We start from the raw sequence: 17,822 nt of genomic DNA on the forward strand, positions 1-17,822 counted from the left end.
TTCCATGTAATCACTATCATTTACTGGGCACCATGTTCCAAAAAGTCTCCAAATTATGTAAATGTGACATGACTAAAATGAAACAATCATTATGCGAGTTTTGGAAACTATGGAGTGTTGGTGGCTGGGCACATGATCAGTCATATTAGGAGCAATATTAGTAATTTCAGGAGTGCAAATCATATAGCATGCAAACTTTAAATGTCTACACAGCACCAAACAGGGAAAGGTTACTTGATTTCTTGTTTTAACTTTTCTTGAGATTTCCTTTTAATGATAAGAATAACATATCTCTATATATTTTGATAAAATACCACGCTGGAGCCCCCACATTTTGTGGGGTGGGTTGGGTTGGGGGGCTGGCTGGCTGGCTAGCTTAAAAGCTAATTTGTGCTGATTTCAGATAACAATTTTACTAAGCTTGTGTAGTAAAGAAATGCTTTACAATTTTATGTTGTGAGGCATAAAGCTTTTTTTCTTCCTCAAGGATGGGAGAATGTACAGCTAAACTGAGCTATGCAGTAAATGAGCTGTTATTAGCACTAACAAATGGCTAGTAAGTTGGGAAAATGAAGCCACTGTCGTTGCTCTGCTTCTAGCTACCAAATAATATCAGCTCCTCTACATTCTTGAGGCAATACAGATACTAATTGTAACAAATAGACTCATAAAGTTAACATACAGTCCAAATATGCTGGAAATGCCATATTCCCAAAAGAGGATTGCCAAGTATGGGAGTAAACTGCACACATGACTCATATCACTAACACAACAAGTCAATGAATCTTAATTACTTTTCTTTCCTCTTCCACACATCCAATTCAGTAGATCTGCAGCAAATGAAGGCTAACAAACTACTTTAATGTACTTTATATTAACCAAAATATAACAAATCAATATCAAATTCAATCCACACTCAAAATTTACAAATAAAGACCTGAAAGACAAGTATTCTATGGTGTTAACACCTCCCAATAACTCACCTTTAATGTCTGAGTATTTATTGGCCCCATCATGTAGCGAGAGACATCAGCAGCAGCTGCTCGTTGCTTCTCTCCTGTAACATTACTGTAAATTGGTACATGTATATTTCAAATCACATAAACAATTAGTGGTGATGTGAGAAGGAGATGGAGTGAGTATTTTGAAGGTTTGTTGAATGTGTTTGATGATAGAGTGGCAGATATAGGGTGTTTTGGTCGAGGTGGTGTGCAAAGTGAGAGGGTTAGGGAAAATGATTTGGTAAACAGAGAAGAGGTAGTGAAAGCTTTGCGGAAGATGAAAGCCGGCAAGGCAGCAGGTTTGGATGGTATTGCAGTGGAATTTATTAAAAAAGGGGGTGACTGTATTGTTGACTGGTTGGTAAGGTTATTTAATGTATGTATGACTCATGGTGAGGTGCCTGAGGATTGGCGGAATGCGTGCATAGTGCCATTGTACAAAGGCAAAGGGGATAAGAGTGAGTGCTCAAATTACAGAGGTATAAGTTTGTTGAGTATTCCTGGTAAATTATATGGGAGGGTATTGATTGAGAGGGTGAAGGCATGTACAGAGCATCAGATTGGGGAAGAGCAGTGTGGTTTCAGAAGTGGTAGAGGATGTGTGGATCAGGTGTTTGCTTTGACGAATGTATGTGAGAAATACTTAGAAAAGCAAATGGATTTGTATGTAGCATTTATGGATCTGGAGAAGGCATATGATAGAGTTGATAGAGATGCTCTGTGGAAGGTATTAAGAATATATGGTGTGGGAGGAAAGTTGTTAGAAGCAGTGAAAAGTTTTTATCGAGGATGTAAGGCATGTGTACGTGTAGGAAGAGAGGAAAGTGATTGGTTCTCAGTGAATGTAGGTTTGTGGCAGGGGTGTGTGATGTCTCCATGGTTGTTTAATTTGTTTATGGATGGGGTTGTTAGAGAGGTAAATGCAAGAGTTTTGGAAAGAGGGGCAAGTATGAAGTCTGTTGGGGATGAGAGAGCTTGGGAAGTGAGTCAGTTGTTGTTCGCTGATGATACAGCGCTGGTGGCTGATTCATGTGAGAAACTGCAGAAGCTGGTGACTGAGTTTGGTAAAGTGTGTGGAAGAAGAAAGTTAAGAGTAAATGTGAATAAGAGCAAGGTTATTAGGTACAGTAGGGTTGAGGGTCAAGTCAATTGGGAGGTGAGTTTGAATGGAGAAAAACTGGAGGAAGTGAAGTGTTTTAGATATCTGGGAGTGGATCTGGCAGCGGATGGAACCATGGAAGCAGAAGTGGATCATAGGGTGGGGGAGGGGGCGAAAATTCTGGGGGCCTTGAAGAATGTGTGGAAGTCGAGAACATTATCTCGGAAAGCAAAAATGGGTATGTTTGAAGGAATAGTGGTTCCAACAATGTTGTATGGTTGCGAGGCGTGGGCTATGGATAGAGTTGTGCGCAGGAGGATGGATGTGCTGGAAATGAGATGTTTGAGGACAATGTGTGGTGTGAGGTGGTTTGATCGAGTGAGTAACGTAAGGGTAAGAGAGATGTGTGGAAATAAAAAGAGCGTGGTTGAGAGAGCAGAAGAGGGTGTTTTGAAGTGGTTTGGGCACATGGAGAGAATGAGTGAGGAAAGATTGACCAAGAGGATATATGTGTCGGAGGTGGAGGGAACGAGGAGAAGAGGGAGACCAAATTGGAGGTGGAAAGATGGACTGAAACAGATTTTGTGTGATCGGGGCCTGAACATGCAGGAGGGTGAAAGGAGGGCAAGGAATAGAGTGAATTGGAGCGATGTGGTATACCGGGGTGGACGTGCTGTCAGTGGATTGAATCAGGGCATGTGAAGCGTCTGGGGTAAACCATGGAAAGCTGTGTAGGTATGTATATTTGCGTGTGTGGACGTATGTATATACATGTGTATGGGGGGGGTTGGGCCATTACTTTCGTCTGTTTCCTTGTGCTACCTCGCAAACGTGGGAGACAGCGACAAAGTATAATAAATAAAAAAAAATATAAACAATTTTGTCAATAACTTTTTAATCAATGAATTCTTGAGAAAATCTTTTTGCAGCAGGGATGTGTGAAGTCCCCATGGTTGTTTAATCTGTTTATGGATAGGGTGGTTAGGAGGTAAATGCAAAAATTATGAAGAGAGGGGCAAGTATGCAGTCTGTTGGGATGAGACAGCCTGGAAAGTGAGTCAGTTGTTGTTTGCCAATTATATGGCACTGATTCACTGATTCGAGTAAGAATCTGCAGAAGTTGGTAACCGAGTTTGGAAAAGCATGTCAAAGAAGAAAGTTGAGAGTAAATGTGAATAAGTGCAAGGCCATTAGGTTCAGCAGGGCTGAGGGACAAGTCAGTTGGGATGAGAGTCAGAAAGGAGAAAAAATTGGAGGAAGTGAGGTGTTTTAGAAATCTGAGAGTGGACTTAGCAACAAATAGAACCAGAGAAGTGGAAGTGAATCACAGGGTGGGGAGGGGAAATGTTCTGGAAGCAATGAAGAATGTGAGGAAAGAGAGAACATTATCTTGCACAGCAAAAATGGGTGTGCTTGAAGGAATAGTAGTTCCAACAATATTCTATGATTGCAAGGCATGGGCTATATATAGGGTTGTATGGTGGATGTGCTGGAACTGAGAAGTTTGAGGAAAATATATGGAGTGAGGTAGTTTGATCGAGTAAGTAATGAAACGGTACGAGAGATGTGTGGATATAAAAAGCATGTGGGTGAGAGAGCAGAAAGGGGTGTGCTGAAATGGTTTGGACATATGGAAAGAATAGGAGAGGAAAGGTTGACAAAAGAAGAGATAAGTGTCAAACGTGGAGGGAACAAGAACAAGGAGACCAATTTAGATGGAAGGATGGAGCAAAAAGATTCAGAGGGACTGGGGCCTGAACATGCAGGAGGCTGAAAGGCATGCACAGGATAGAATGAATTGGAACAATGTGGTATACTGGGGTCAACGTGCTGTCAATGGATTGAACCTGGGCATGAGAAGCATCCAGGGTAACCAATGGAAAAGTCAATGGGGCCTGGTTGTGGATAGGGAGCTGTGGTTTCAGTACATTACACATGACAGCTAGAGACTGGATGTGGCATTTCTTCATCTACTCATGGCACTACCTCATTTACATGAGAAATGACAATCAAGCATGAAAAAAATTAATGACCTGAATAGAGAGTAATGAAATTGTTAGGGCATATGGAGAGAATGATTTTGGAAAGGCTGAAAAAGAGAGTACAAAGGTCCATTGCCTGCCACACTTCTGAGTAAAAACACTTTGAATAATGTATTGAGTATAAACATTTAAAATAATGTATATCATTTTAACAACCATGGCATCAGGATTTAAGTATCCACAGTTTCCATAGCACCACCAACAGACTATCATTTTTAGGGAGAGGTCAGAGAAGTGTCATAACTGAGATGCAGGCTTTTGTGCAGCATGTTTGGTTGGGTACTTTGTACAAGTATGGTGGTGCAGCATCACTAGTGACATATTGCCATTATATGAATATGTTACAGTTTTGTGTATATTTCTTATAGAATAAACATATTTTTGAAGTAAACCATGCTTATTCTTAACCAGAGGTCCTCAAAGAACTTAATATATATTTCTCTAGGGTTCTTACCCTAACCTCCATTTCACATAAACTCTGTACCCTGCCAAACACAATTTTGCCAACCACAGGTTTTTCCTATGTACAGAGCATCAGACTGGGGAAGAGCAGTGTGGTTTCAGCAGTGGAAGAGGATGTGTGGATCAGGTGTTTGCTTTCAAGAATGTATGTGAGAAATACTTAGGAAAACATATAGATTTGTATGTAGCATTTATGGATCTGGAGAAGGCATATGATAGGGTTGATAGAGATGCATTGTGGAAGGTTTTAAGAGTATATGGTGTGGGAGGCAAGTTGCTAGAAGAAGTGAAAATTTTTTACCAAGGATGTAAGGCATGTGTACGATTAGAAAGAGAGAGTGAATGGTTCCCAGTGAATGTCGGTCTGTGGCAGGTGGTGTGTCATGTCCCTATGGTTGTTTAACTTGTTAATGGATGGGGTGGTTAGGGAGGTAAATGGAAGAGTTTTGGAGAGAGGGGCAAGTATGCAGTCTCTTGTGGATGAGAGGGCCTGGGAAGTGAGTCAGTTGTTGTTCGCTGATGATACAGTTGGTGGTGATTCCCGGGTGAAAAACTGCAGAGGTTTGGGGGCTGAGTTTGGAAAAGTGGGTGAAAGGAGAAGTTGAGGTAAAAGTGAATAAGGGGAAGGTTTTTAGATTCAGGAGGGTTTGGACAAGAAATGGGGGTGTAAGTATGTATGGAGAAAAATCGGAGGAAGTGGGAAATGTTTTAGATTTTGGGAGGGAACTTGGGGAGGGAGAGGAACATGGGGAAACAGAAAATGAGTCACAAGGTGGGGGGGCAAAGGTTCTAGAGCCATAAAAAATGTTGCGGGAGGGGAGAACATTATCTCACAGAGCAAAAATCAGTCGTTTGAAGGGAGTAGTGTTCCATCAATGTTATATGGTTGCAGGTGATGTATTGGGGAAAAGGAAAAGATTGAGGGCCAAATTTTGTGGTGGAGTAGTTTGACGGAAATATGGAAGGGTAAAGAGATGTGTGGTAAAAAAAAAAGAGTGTGGGTTTAGAGTGTACAAGGGTGTATTGAAATGGTTGGTTCATGAGAGAATGAGAGGGAAAGATTCACAAAAGAGAGAGGAAAAAATTCAAAGAGGATTTTTTATTTTCGAGGTGGAGGGAACGAAGTGGGCCAATTGAGTGGGAAAGAGGAAATGAAAAGGGTTTGGGGCATTTTTCGATTTTATATATTTTATTAATATATATTATATATATATATTATATAATATATTTATAAAAAAGGGGTTGGACTGTTTTTGTTGGGTGGTGGTTTTAAAGGGTTTTTTTAAAGTATGTATGACTTTATGGGGGAGGTGCCCCGAGGATTGGCGGATGGTGCCCTAGTGCCATTGTACAAAGGCAAAGGGGATAAGAGGGGAGTGCTCAAATTACAGAGGTATAAGTTTGTTGAGTATTCCTGGTAAATTGTATGGGAGGGTTTTGATTGAGAGGGTGAAGGCATGTACAGAGCATACAGATTGGGGAAGAGCAGTGTGGTTTCAGAAGTGGTAGTAGAGGATGTGTGGATCAGGTGTTTGCTTTGAAGAATGTATGTGAGAAATACTTAGAAAAGCAAATGGATTTGTATGTAGCATTTATGGATCTGGAGAAGGCATATGATAGAGTTGATAGAGATGCTCTGTGGAAGGTATTAAGAATATATGGTGTGGGAGGCAAGTTGTTAGAAGCAGTGAAAAGTTTTTATCGAGGATGTAAGGCATGTGTACGTGTAGGAAGAGAGGAAAGTGATTGGTTCTCAGTGAATGTAGGTTTGCGGCAGGGGTGTGTGATGTCTCCATGGTTGTTTAATTTGTTTATGGATGGGGTTGTAAGGGAGGTAAATGCAAGAGTCCTGGAAAGAGGGGCAAGTATGAAGTCTGTTGGGGATGAGAGAGCTTGGGAAGTGAGTCAGTTGTTGTTCGCTGATGATACAGCGCTGGTGGCTGATTCATGTGAGAAACTGCAGAAGCTGGTGACTGAGTTTGGTAAAGTGTGTGGAAGAAGAAAGTTGAGAGTAAATGTGAATAAGAGCAAGGTTATTAGGTACAGTAGGGGTGAGGGTCAAGTCAATTGGGAGGTGAGTTTGAATGGAGAAAAACTGGAGGAAGTGAAGTGTTTTAGATATCTGGGAGTGGATCTGTCAGCGGATGGAACCATGGAAGCGGAAGTGGATCATAGGGTGGGGGAGGGGGCGAAAATTTGGGAGCCTTGAAGAAATGTGTGGAAGTCGAGAACATTATCTCGGAAAGCAAAAATGGGTATGTTTGAAGGGAATAGTGGTTCCAACAATGTTGTATGGTTGCGAGGCGTGGGCTATGGATAGAGATGTGCGCAGGAGGATGGATGTGCTGGAAATGAGATGTTTGAGGACAATGTGTGGTGTGAGGTGGTTTGATCGAGTAAGTAACGTAAGGGTAAGAGAGATGTGTGGAAATAAAAAGAGCGTGGTTGAGAGAGCAGAAGAGGGTGTTTTGAAAGTGGTTTGGGCACATGGAGAGAATGAGTGAGGAGAGATTTGACCAAGGGATATATGTGTCGGAGGTGGAGGGAACGAGGAGAAGAGGGAGACCAAATTGGAGGTGGAAAGATGGACTGAAACAAAATTTTGTATTGTATCGGGGCCTGACATGCAGGAGGGTGAAAGGAGGGCAAGGAAATAGAGTTGAATTGGAGCGATGTGGTATACCGGGTGGACGTGCTGTCAGTGGATTGAATCAGGCATGTGAAGCGTCTGGGGTTAAACCATGGAAAGCTGTGTAGGTATGTTATTTGCTGTGTGTGGACGTGGTATTACATGTGTATGGGGGGGGGTTGGGCCATTACTTTCGTCTGTTTCCTTGGCTACCTCGCAAACGTCGGGATGACAGCGACAAAGTATAATAAATAAAAAAAATATAAAAAATATTTTGTCAATAACTTTTAATCAATGAATTCTTGAGAAAAATCTTTTTGCAGCAGGATGTGTGAAGTCCCCATGGTTGTTTAATCTGTTTATGGATAGGGTGGTTAGGGAGGTAAATGCAAAAATTTGAGAGAGAGGGGCAGAGTATGAAGTCTGTTGGGATGAGACAGCCTGGAGAAGTGAGTCAGTGGTTGTTTGCCAATTATATGGCACTGATTCATGATTCGAGTAGAATCTGCAGAAGTGGTACTGAGTTTGGAAAAGCATGTCAAAGAAGAAAGTTGAAGAGTAAATGTGAATAAGGCAGGCCATTAGGTTCAGCAGGTCTGAGGGACAAGTCAGTTGGATGAGAGTCGAATGGAGAAAAATTGGTGGAAGTGAGGTGTTTTAGAAATATTGAGAGTGGACTTAGCAACAAATAGAAACCATGGAAGTGGAAGTGGAATCACAGGGTGGGGATGGGAAGGAAATGTTCTGGAAGCAATGAAAAAATGTGAGGAAAGACGAGAACATTTATCTCGCACAGCAAAAATGGGTATGCTTGAAGGAATAGTAGTTCAACAATATTCTATGATTGCAGGCATGGGCTATATATAGGGTTGTTATGGTGGATGTGCTGGAACTGAGAAGTTTGAGGAAAATATATGGAGTGAGGTAGTTTGATCGAGTAAGTAATGAAACGGTACGAGAGATGTGTGGATATAAAAAGCATGTGGGTGAGAGAGCAGAAAGGGGTGTGCTGAAATGGTTTGGACATATGGAAAGAATAGGAGAGGAAAGGTTGACAAAAGAAGAGATAAGTGTCAAACGTGGAGGGAACAAGAACAAGGAGACCAATTTAGATGGAAGGATGGAGCAAAAAGATCCAGAGGGACTGGGGCCTGAACATGCAGGAGGCTGAAAGGCATGCACAGGATAGAATGAATTTGGAACAATGTGGTATACTGGGGTCAACGTGCTGTCAATGGATTGAACCTGGGCATGAGAAGCATCCAGGGTAACCAATGGAAAAGTCAATGGGGCCTGGTTGTGGATAGGGAGCTGTGGTTTCAGTACATTATACATGACAGCTAGAGACTGGATGTGGCATTTCTTCATCTACTCATGGCACTACCTCATTTACATGAGAAATGACAATCAAGCATGAAAAAAATTAATGACCTGAATAGAGAGTAATGAAATTGTTAGGGCATATGGAGAGAATGACTTTGGAAAGGCTGAAAAAGAGAGTACAAAGGTCCATTGCCTGCCACACTTCTGAGTAAAAACACTTTGAATAATGTATTGAGTATAAACATTTAAAATATGGTATATCATTTTAACAACCATGGCATCAGGATTTAAGTATCCACAGTTTCCATAGCACCACCAACAGACTATAATCTTTAGGGAGAGGTCAGAGAAGTGTCATAACTGAGATGCAGGCTTTTGTGCAGCATGTTTGGTTGGGTACTTTGTACAAGTATGGTGGTGCAGCATCACTAGTGACATATTGCCATTATATGAATATGTTACAGTTTTGTGTATATTTCTTATAGAATAAACATATTTTTGAAGTAAACCATGCTTATTCTTAACCAGAGGTCCTCAAAGAACTTAATATATATTTCTCTAGGGTTCTTACCCTAACCTCCATTTCACATAAACTCTGTACCCTGCCAAACACAATTTTGCCAACCACAGGTTTTTCCTATGTACAGAGCATCAGACTGGGGAAGAGCAGTGTGGTTTCAGAAGTGGAAGAGGATGTGTGGATCAGGTGTTTGCTTTCAAGAATGTATGTGAGAAATACTTAGAAAAACATATAGATTTGTATGTAGCATTTATGGATCTGGAGAAGGCATATGATAGGGTTGATAGAGATGTATTGTGGAAGGTTTTAAGAGTATATGGTGCGGGAGGCAAGTTGCTAGAAGAAGTGAAAATTTTTTACCAAGGATGTAAGGCATGTGTACGATTAGAAAGAGAGAGTGAATGGTTCCCACTGAATGTCGGTCTGTGGCAGGTGGTGTGTCATGTCCCTATGGTTGTTTAACTTGTTAATGGATGGGGTGGTTAGGGAGGTAAATGGAAGAGTTTTGGAGAGAGGGGCAAGTATGCAGTCTCTTGTGGATGAGAGGGCCTGGGAAGTGAGTCAGTTGTTGTTCGCTGATGATACAGTTCTGGTGGTTGATTCGGGTGAGAAACTGCAGAGGTTGGTGACTGAGTTTGGAAAAGTGTGTGAAAGGAGCAAGTTGAGAGTAAAAGTGAATAAGAGCAAGGTTATTAGGTTCAGGAGGGTTGAGGGACAAGTAAATTGGGATGTAAGTATGAATGGAGAAAAATCGGAGGAAGTGAAGTGTTTTAGATATCTGGGAGTGGACTTGGCAGCAGATGGAACCATGGAAGCAGAAGTGAGTCACAAGGTGGGGGAGGGGCAAAGGTTCTGAGAGCCATAAAAAATGTGCGGAAGGGGAGAACATTATCTCACAGAGCAAAAATCAGTACGTTTGAAGGAGTAGTAGTTCCAACAATGTTATATGGTTGCAAGGTGGATGTATTGGAAATGAAATGATTGATGCCAATATGTGGTGTGAGGTAGTTTGATCGAGAAAGTAATGAAAGGGTAAAAGAGATGTGTGGTAATAAAAAGAGTGTGGTTGAGAGAGTACAAGAGGGTGTATTGAAATGGTTTGGTTACATAGAGAGAATGAGAGAGGAAAGATTCACAAATGAGAGAGGAAAGATTCACAAAGAGGATATATATGTCAGAGGTGGAGGGAACGAGAAGTGGGAGACCAAATTGGAGGTGGAACGATGGAGTGAAAAAGATTTTGAGCATTATTTCGATATATATATATATATATATATATATATATATATATATATATATATATATATATATATTTATTAAAAAAAGGGGGTGACTGTATTGTTGACTGGTTGGTAAGGTTATTTAATGTATGTATGACTCATGGTGAGGTGCCTGAGGATTGGCGGAATGCGTGCATAGTGCCATTGTACAAAGGCAAAGGGGATAAGAGTGAGTGCTCAAATTACAGAGGTATAAGTTTGTTGAGTATTCCTGGTAAATTGTATGGGAGGGTATTGATTGAGAGGGTGAAGGCATGTACAGAGCATCAGATTGGGGAAGAGCAGTGTGGTTTCAGAAGTGGTAGAGGATGTGTGGATCAGGTGTTTGCTTTGAAGAATGTATGTGAGAAATACTTAGAAAAGCAAATGGATTTGTATGTAGCATTTATGGATCTGGAGAAGGCATATGATAGAGTTGATAGAGATGCTCTGTGGAAGGTATTAAGAATATATGGTGTGGGAGGCAAGTTGTTAGAAGCAGTGAAAAGTTTTTATCGAGGATGTAAGGCATGTGTACGTGTAGGAAGAGAGGAAAGTGATTGGTTCTCAGTGAATGTAGGTTTGCGGCAGGGGTGTGTGATGTCTCCATGGTTGTTTAATTTGTTTATGGATGGGGTTGTAAGGGAGGTAAATGCAAGAGTCCTGGAAAGAGGGGCAAGTATGAAGTCTGTTGGGGATGAGAGAGCTTGGGAAGTGAGTCAGTTGTTGTTCGCTGATGATACAGCGCTGGTGGCTGATTCATGTGAGAAACTGCAGAAGCTGGTGACTGAGTTTGGTAAAGTGTGTGGAAGAAGAAAGTTGAGAGTAAATGTGAATAAGAGCAAGGTTATTAGGTACAGTAGGGGTGAGGGTCAAGTCAATTGGGAGGTGAGTTTGAATGGAGAAAAACTGGAGGAAGTGAAGTGTTTTAGATATCTGGGAGTGGATCTGTCAGCGGATGGAACCATGGAAGCGGAAGTGGATCATAGGGTGGGGGAGGGGGCGAAAATTTTGGGAGCCTTGAAAAATGTGTGGAAGTCGAGAACATTATCTCGGAAAGCAAAAATGGGTATGTTTGAGGGAATAGTAGTTCCAACAATGTTGTATGGTTGCGAGGCGTGGGCTATGGATAGAGATGTGCGCAGGAGGATGGATGTGCTGGAAATGAGATGTTTGAGGACAATGTGTGGTGTGAGGTGGTTTGATCGAGTAAGTAACGTAAGGGTAAGAGAGATGTGTGGAAATAAAAAGAGCGTGGTTGAGAGAGCAGAAGAGGGTGTTTTGAAATGGTTTGGGCACATGGAGAGAATGAGTGAGGAGAGATTGACCAAGAGGATATATGTGTCGGAGGTGGAGGGAACGAGGAGAAGAGGGAGACCAAATTGGAGGTGGAAAGATGGAGTGAAAAAGATTTTGTGTGATCGGGGCCTGAACATGCAGGAGGGTGAAAGGAGGGCAAGAAATAGAGTGAATTGGATTCATGTGGTATACCGGGGTTGACGTGCTGTCAGTGGATTGAAGCAAGGCATGTGAAGCGTCTGGGGTAAACCATGGAAAGCTGTGTAGGTATGTATATTTGCGTGTGTGGACGTGTGTATGTACATGTGTATGGGGGGGGGGTTGGGCCATTTCTTTCGTCTGTTTCCTTGCGCTACCTCGCAAACGCGGGAGACAGCGACAAAGTATAAAAAAAAAAAAAAAAAAAAAAAAAAAAAAAAATATATGTATGTATATATATATCGAGGATGTAAGGCATGTGTACGTGTAGGAAGAGAGGAAAGTGATTGGTTCTCAGTGAATGTAGGTTTGCGGCAGGGGTGTGTGATGTCTCCATGGTTGTTTAATTTGTTTATGGATGGGGTTGTTAGGGAGGTGAATGCAAGAGTTTTGGAAAGAGGGGCAAGTATGAAGTCTGTTGGGGATGAGAGAGCTTGGGAAGTGAGTCAGTTGTTGTTCGCTGATGATACAGCACTGGTGGCTGATTCATGTGAGAAACTGCAGAAGCTGGTGACTGAGTTTGGTAAAGTGTGTGAAAGAAGAAAGTTAAGAGTAAATGTGAATAAGAGCAAGGTTATTAGGTACAGTAGGGTTGAGGGTCAAGTCAATTGGGAGGTGAGTTTGAATGGAGAAAAACTGGAGGAAGTGAAGTGTTTTAGATGTCTGGGAGTGGATCTGGCAGCGGATGGAACCATGGAAGCGGAAGTGGATCATAGGGTGGGGGAGGGGGCGAAAATTCTGGGAGCCTTGAAGAATGTGTGGAAGTCGAGAACATTATCTCGGAAAGCAAAAATGGGTATGTTTGAAGGAATAGTGGTTCCAACAATGTTGTATGGTTGCGAGGCGTGGGCTATGGATAGAGTTGTGCGCAGGAGGATGGATGTGCTGGAAATGAGATGTTTGAGGACAATGTGTGGTGTGAGGTGGTTTGATCGAGTAAGTAACGTAAGGGTAAGACAGATGTGTGGAAATAAAAAGAGCGTGGTTGAGAGAGCAGAAGAGGGTGTTTTGAAATGGTTTGGGCACATGGAGAGAATGAGTGAGGAAAGACTGACCAAGAGGATATATGTGTCGGAGGTGGAGGGAACGAGGAGAAGAGGGAGACCAAATTGGAGGTGGAAAGATGGAGTGAAAAAGATTTTGTGTGATCGGGGCCTGAACATGCAGGAGGGTGAAAGGAGGGCAAGGAATAGAGTGAATTGGAGCGATGTGGTATACCGGGGTGGACGTGCTGTCAGTGGATTGAATTGGGGCATGTGAAGCGTCTGGGGTAAACCATGGAAAGCTGTGTAGGTATGTATATTTTGCGTGTGTGGACGTATGTATATACATGTGTATGGGGGTGGGTTGGGCCATTTCTTTCGTCTGTTTCCTTGTGCTGCCTCGCAAACGTGGGAGACAGCGACAAAGCAAAAAAAAAAAAAAATATATATGTATACGTTGAAATGTATAGGTATGTACATGTGTGGATGTGTATGTATATGCATGTGTATGTGGGTGGGTTGGGCCATTCTTTCGTCTGTTTCCTTGCGCTACCTTGCTAATGCGGGAAGCGACAAAGGATGATGAATAAAAAGAATAAATGTCTGCATATGTATATGTTGATATGTGTATATGAGTGGATGGGCCATTCTTCGTCTGTTTCATGGCACTACCTTGCTGATGCAGGAAACAGCAATTAAGTATAATAAATAAATAAATAAACAAATAAGTTTTTCCAGTAACATAACTTCACTCATTGGCAAGGGACATCTGTATAAGTGTCAAAAATGGAGGGGACAAGGAGACAAACAAGAACAAATTTGACATGGAAGGATGGACTGCAAAAGGTTCTAAGTGCTTGGAGCCAAAACATGGATGAGGGTGTAAGAACTGCACAGGATAAAGTGAATGAGAAGTGGTGTGGTTTATAAGGAGCAATGTGCTGTCAATGGATGGAATCGGAGTTTATGACATGGTCAGAGGAAACCACAGAAAGATCCATGGAACCTGATTGGAGATATGGTGCTGCAGTTTCAGTGAATCATACATGTCAACCAGAGAGTGGATGAGTGAATGAGGCCATTTCTTTATCTGTTCTCAGTGCTGCCTAGTTTACCAATGCAAGAAATGGTGAACAAGTATGAAAAAAAAAGATATATAAGAAAAAATACATTTTTTCATACATACCTGCCATTTCCTGCTTTAGTGAGGTAACATAAAGAGGGAAAACCCTCACTTAGCCCCCTCCTCTGTTCCTTCTTTCGGAAAAGCAAAAACTGGAGGAAAGGATTTCCAGCTCCCGCTCCCACCCCTTTAAGCTGCCTTCTGTGACACGCAGGGAATACATGGGAAGTACTCTTTCTCCCCTATCCCCATAGGTAAAAGTTAAGTATAATAAAATAGATATAGATATATATAGACTATACCTGCAAATGATATTTCATTACCATTAGGGAGAGTCTGCTGAACATACAGCCGAATATTTGTTTTATCAGGGACTTCAGCAGCAAAGATTTCATCAACAACTACCTCAGCACCACCAAACATTGGAGTCAAGGTTGACACAATTTGTTGCTTGTGGGGCCTGAAAGAAATGAATATTGACAAAGAACAGTGATTACTAAAACTGGTAATCACACAACAAAGTAAAAACATTCAAAACCTACAGTATTATCCAGTTGTGTGTAAGCCAGATCTTACCTTCCTTTTGCACATGCCTATAAAGAAAAAAATCAAATGAGAAGTGGACTTAACAAATGAGTTTGGGGTGAAGTGTATCCATTCTACAAAAACAAAATTGTAGTTTAAAATACTTTCTAAGGAAATCAAATACCATATTTTGTAACCTTGTAGGTCTTTTGAGCAAGGAAAGTAGTAAAACAGTATTTTCATTTTTCATTGGTGAAATAGGATCAATATGGAAAGCCCATAAAATCATAATGCACATCAAAGGGGTTAACTAGCATGTGGGTGGAAAGGTCTGTTAGGGAAAGTGTCTGTTAGGGCAAAGGTAAGTATGCCTAAAGGAATAATAGTTTTGAGAGTGTTTTATGGATGTGAGTCTCGAGCCTTGAATGTAAATGATAGGAAAAGGTGGATCAGCTGGAAATGAAATGCTTGAGGACTATTTGTGGTGTTGGCAGGATGATTTAAGAACTGACAGCATAAAATAGGGGTGTAGTAGTAAGTGCAGTCTGACTTAGAGCTCACTATGATGTGCTGAAATAGTCTGGACATATGAAAGACTTATCAGTGAATGAAGAGAATGTGTTGCACTTCCTTTGGTTGAAAAGAATGCTTTCCCTCACTGACACTATACTTGCAATGATTTCAAGAACAAATGGAAGATGACTGCAAGCTGGGAGGAGGTGAGTTTTCCCACATCTGATATGCCAAGTTCCCTTGCCTGAATGTCCATCCTTAGAATAGCAAAGGTTGAACCAAAAATCAGAGGAGAAACAGTAATTCAGAAAGGAAAAGTCAAAGAAGAAAAGTCACAAACACAGTTATCTTTTCTACTACTTAATACATAACTGTTTTCTGAGACTTGTACACTTGCAAAAACAGGAAATATCTAAAGTTCCTTTAATAAATATATGCTTCAATTAATTCCAACTATTTTCAATATGACAGATACAAGGACACGTACATTAGTTTCCCTTATCAACAAAACAAAGGACTGAATAGCCTACTTCTAAAACCTAATGCTGAGGGACAAAATCAAGACAAATAAATTACAATAGATCAACTTATAGAGGTATTCAAGTTTTATGGAAATTCTGTATAAAGTCTCCAGTAACAACTCACAATTGGCAATAGGCTGGGATACCCAGTTTCTGAGGATAACATTGCTCCCTTATGGGCACATAACAACAAGATGATGAGCAAACACGGTTCTTGAGATTCTATCTTAAACAGAATGTGAGTACAACAGTTATACAAGTCAGAGTACTCCGAACCTCCATCATGTACTGAGGTCACATGCAGCAAAAATGAATTACTGTAGTGTTGATGGGTCATACCCCAACTGAAAACAGTTTATTCCCAAACAGTGACCATAACCTGTATATCTACTCTACCCCCTGAAGCAGATATAAAGATAACAATCATAACAGTCAGAAAAATTGAAAAAAGTAGTATTTATTGCAAATCAATTATTACTTACTTTACTTCTGAAGGGGGCTTTCCAATAATGATTTGTACAATACCATTTTCATTACGGTAGTTTGGAATCCTAGCATAACACACTACCTTGAAGCGGCAGTATGGATTTTCTGGTGTGAACTCTACGGGAGGCATATTGGGAGCATAGTAACCTGAAAGGCAGACTCGTCATCAAAAGATTGATTTACCACAACAACTCAGATTATATCAAAACAGTAATGCCAGACAATTATTCTATGAAGCAATATCCATGGATATCTTTTCTTTCTCAATTAAAAGAAAAAAGATGAAAGCAATTAAGGTCTTGAATGATGGGTATCAGTGAAAGCATATTCATTAGCAGTTAAGAGAAGAATGAAAGAGCAGAGAAGTTTAAGGATGTTAAAAAGGAGATCTAAAAGGATGACAATGAAGTTACAGTAGTAAAAAGTTTATCCAAGAATGAAGATAGTCTTATCCAGTTCAGTGATAAATAAAACCCAAAACGGAAAGCTGAAAAATTCATGTAAAGAGTAACAATTTTAGTGAAAGTACCAAACTGAAATGGTAAGGTGTCATGTGAACTGTGTAAAATAAGATATAATAGGAATAAGTACTTTGATAATTCACCACTTAAAAAGACTGTAAACTATTCTTCTACATAAATTTGCAGGTAAAAAATAATACTACTAATTACTGTTAAAAGATATTAGTACTGGAATTGTACTGGTAAAAGCAAGAAAAATAAAATTAGGTACTGAGAACACCCTAAAAAGATTCATGTTAAAACCAACGAGTAGCAGAATTAATCAAAGCTTTTATACTTTACATAACAGTGTTCAAAATGAGAGCATACACTCAAAAGACTGGAAAGATGGTATTGCAATTAAATTTATCAAGAAAAGGGGTGACTGTGTTGTTGATTGGTTGGTAAGGATATTCATTGTATGTATGGATCATGATGAAGTATGTGAGGACTGGCAGAATGCATGTATAGTGCCACTGTATAAAGGCAAAGAGTATAAATGTGAGTGTTCAAACTACAGAGGTATAAGTTTATTAAGCATACCCAGTATGTTGTATGATATGGCATTGATCAAGAGGGTAAAGGCATGTACAGAGAATCAGAGATAGAAAAACTGTGGTTTTAGAAGTGGTAGAGGATGTATGGATCAGGTGTTTACTTTGAAGAATGTATGTGAGACATCCTTAGAAAAAGATATTTTGTACATGGCATTTATGGATCTGGATAGGGCATATGATAGGGTTGATAGAGATGCTCTGTGGAAGGTCTTAAGAATATGAGTTGGAGGTAAGCTGTGAGAAGCAGAGAAGTTCTTATCAAGGGCATAAGACATATGTACAAGTAGGAAGAGGGGATAGTTGCTGGTTCCCTGTGAAGGTCAATCTGTGACAAGGGTGTGTGACGTCACCATGGCTGTTCACTTCGTTTATGGATTGGGTGGTTGGGAAGATAAATGCAAGAGATTTGGAGAGAGGGGTGAGTATGCAGTTTGTTGGGGATGAGAGGGCTTGGGAAATGAGGCAATCATTGTTCACTAATGATACAGTTAGAGAGTGCAGAACTTTGTGACAGAGTTTGGTTTCGTTGCATTACATATGACAGCTAGAGACTGAGTGTGAACGAATGTGGCCTTTGCTGTCATTTCCTAGCGCTACCTCACGCATGTGTGGGGGAAGGGGGTTGTCATTTCATGTGTGGCAGAGTGGCGATGGGCAGACAGTATGAATTATGTACATGTGTATATATGTGTGTCTGTGTGTGTGTGTATATATATATATATATATATATATATATATATATATATATATATATATATATATATATATATTTTTTTTTTTTT

General features: G+C 40.6%; 1 protein-coding gene across 13 annotated transcripts in view; it reads right to left on the reverse strand.

The window, feature by feature from the left end:
* Window positions 1-17,822, reverse strand: part of Nup54 (nuclear pore complex protein Nup54) — a 222,087-nt gene that overhangs the window by 40,848 nt on the left and 163,417 nt on the right. For all 13 annotated transcript variants that reach the window (XM_071695765.1, XM_071695763.1, XM_071695759.1 and 10 more), the window contains 3 exons: window positions 15,980-16,130; window positions 14,262-14,398; window positions 984-1,057 (listed from right to left, as the gene is read on the reverse strand). In XM_071695765.1, the coding sequence (XP_071551866.1) occupies window positions 984-1,057; window positions 14,262-14,398; window positions 15,980-16,130 (362 nt within the window). The remainder of the gene's footprint in view (window positions 1-983; window positions 1,058-14,261; window positions 14,399-15,979; window positions 16,131-17,822) is intronic.

This window comes from Panulirus ornatus, chromosome 58 (assembly GCF_036320965.1).
Source record: "Panulirus ornatus isolate Po-2019 chromosome 58, ASM3632096v1, whole genome shotgun sequence".
NCBI lineage: Eukaryota > Metazoa > Arthropoda > Malacostraca > Decapoda > Palinuridae > Panulirus > Panulirus ornatus.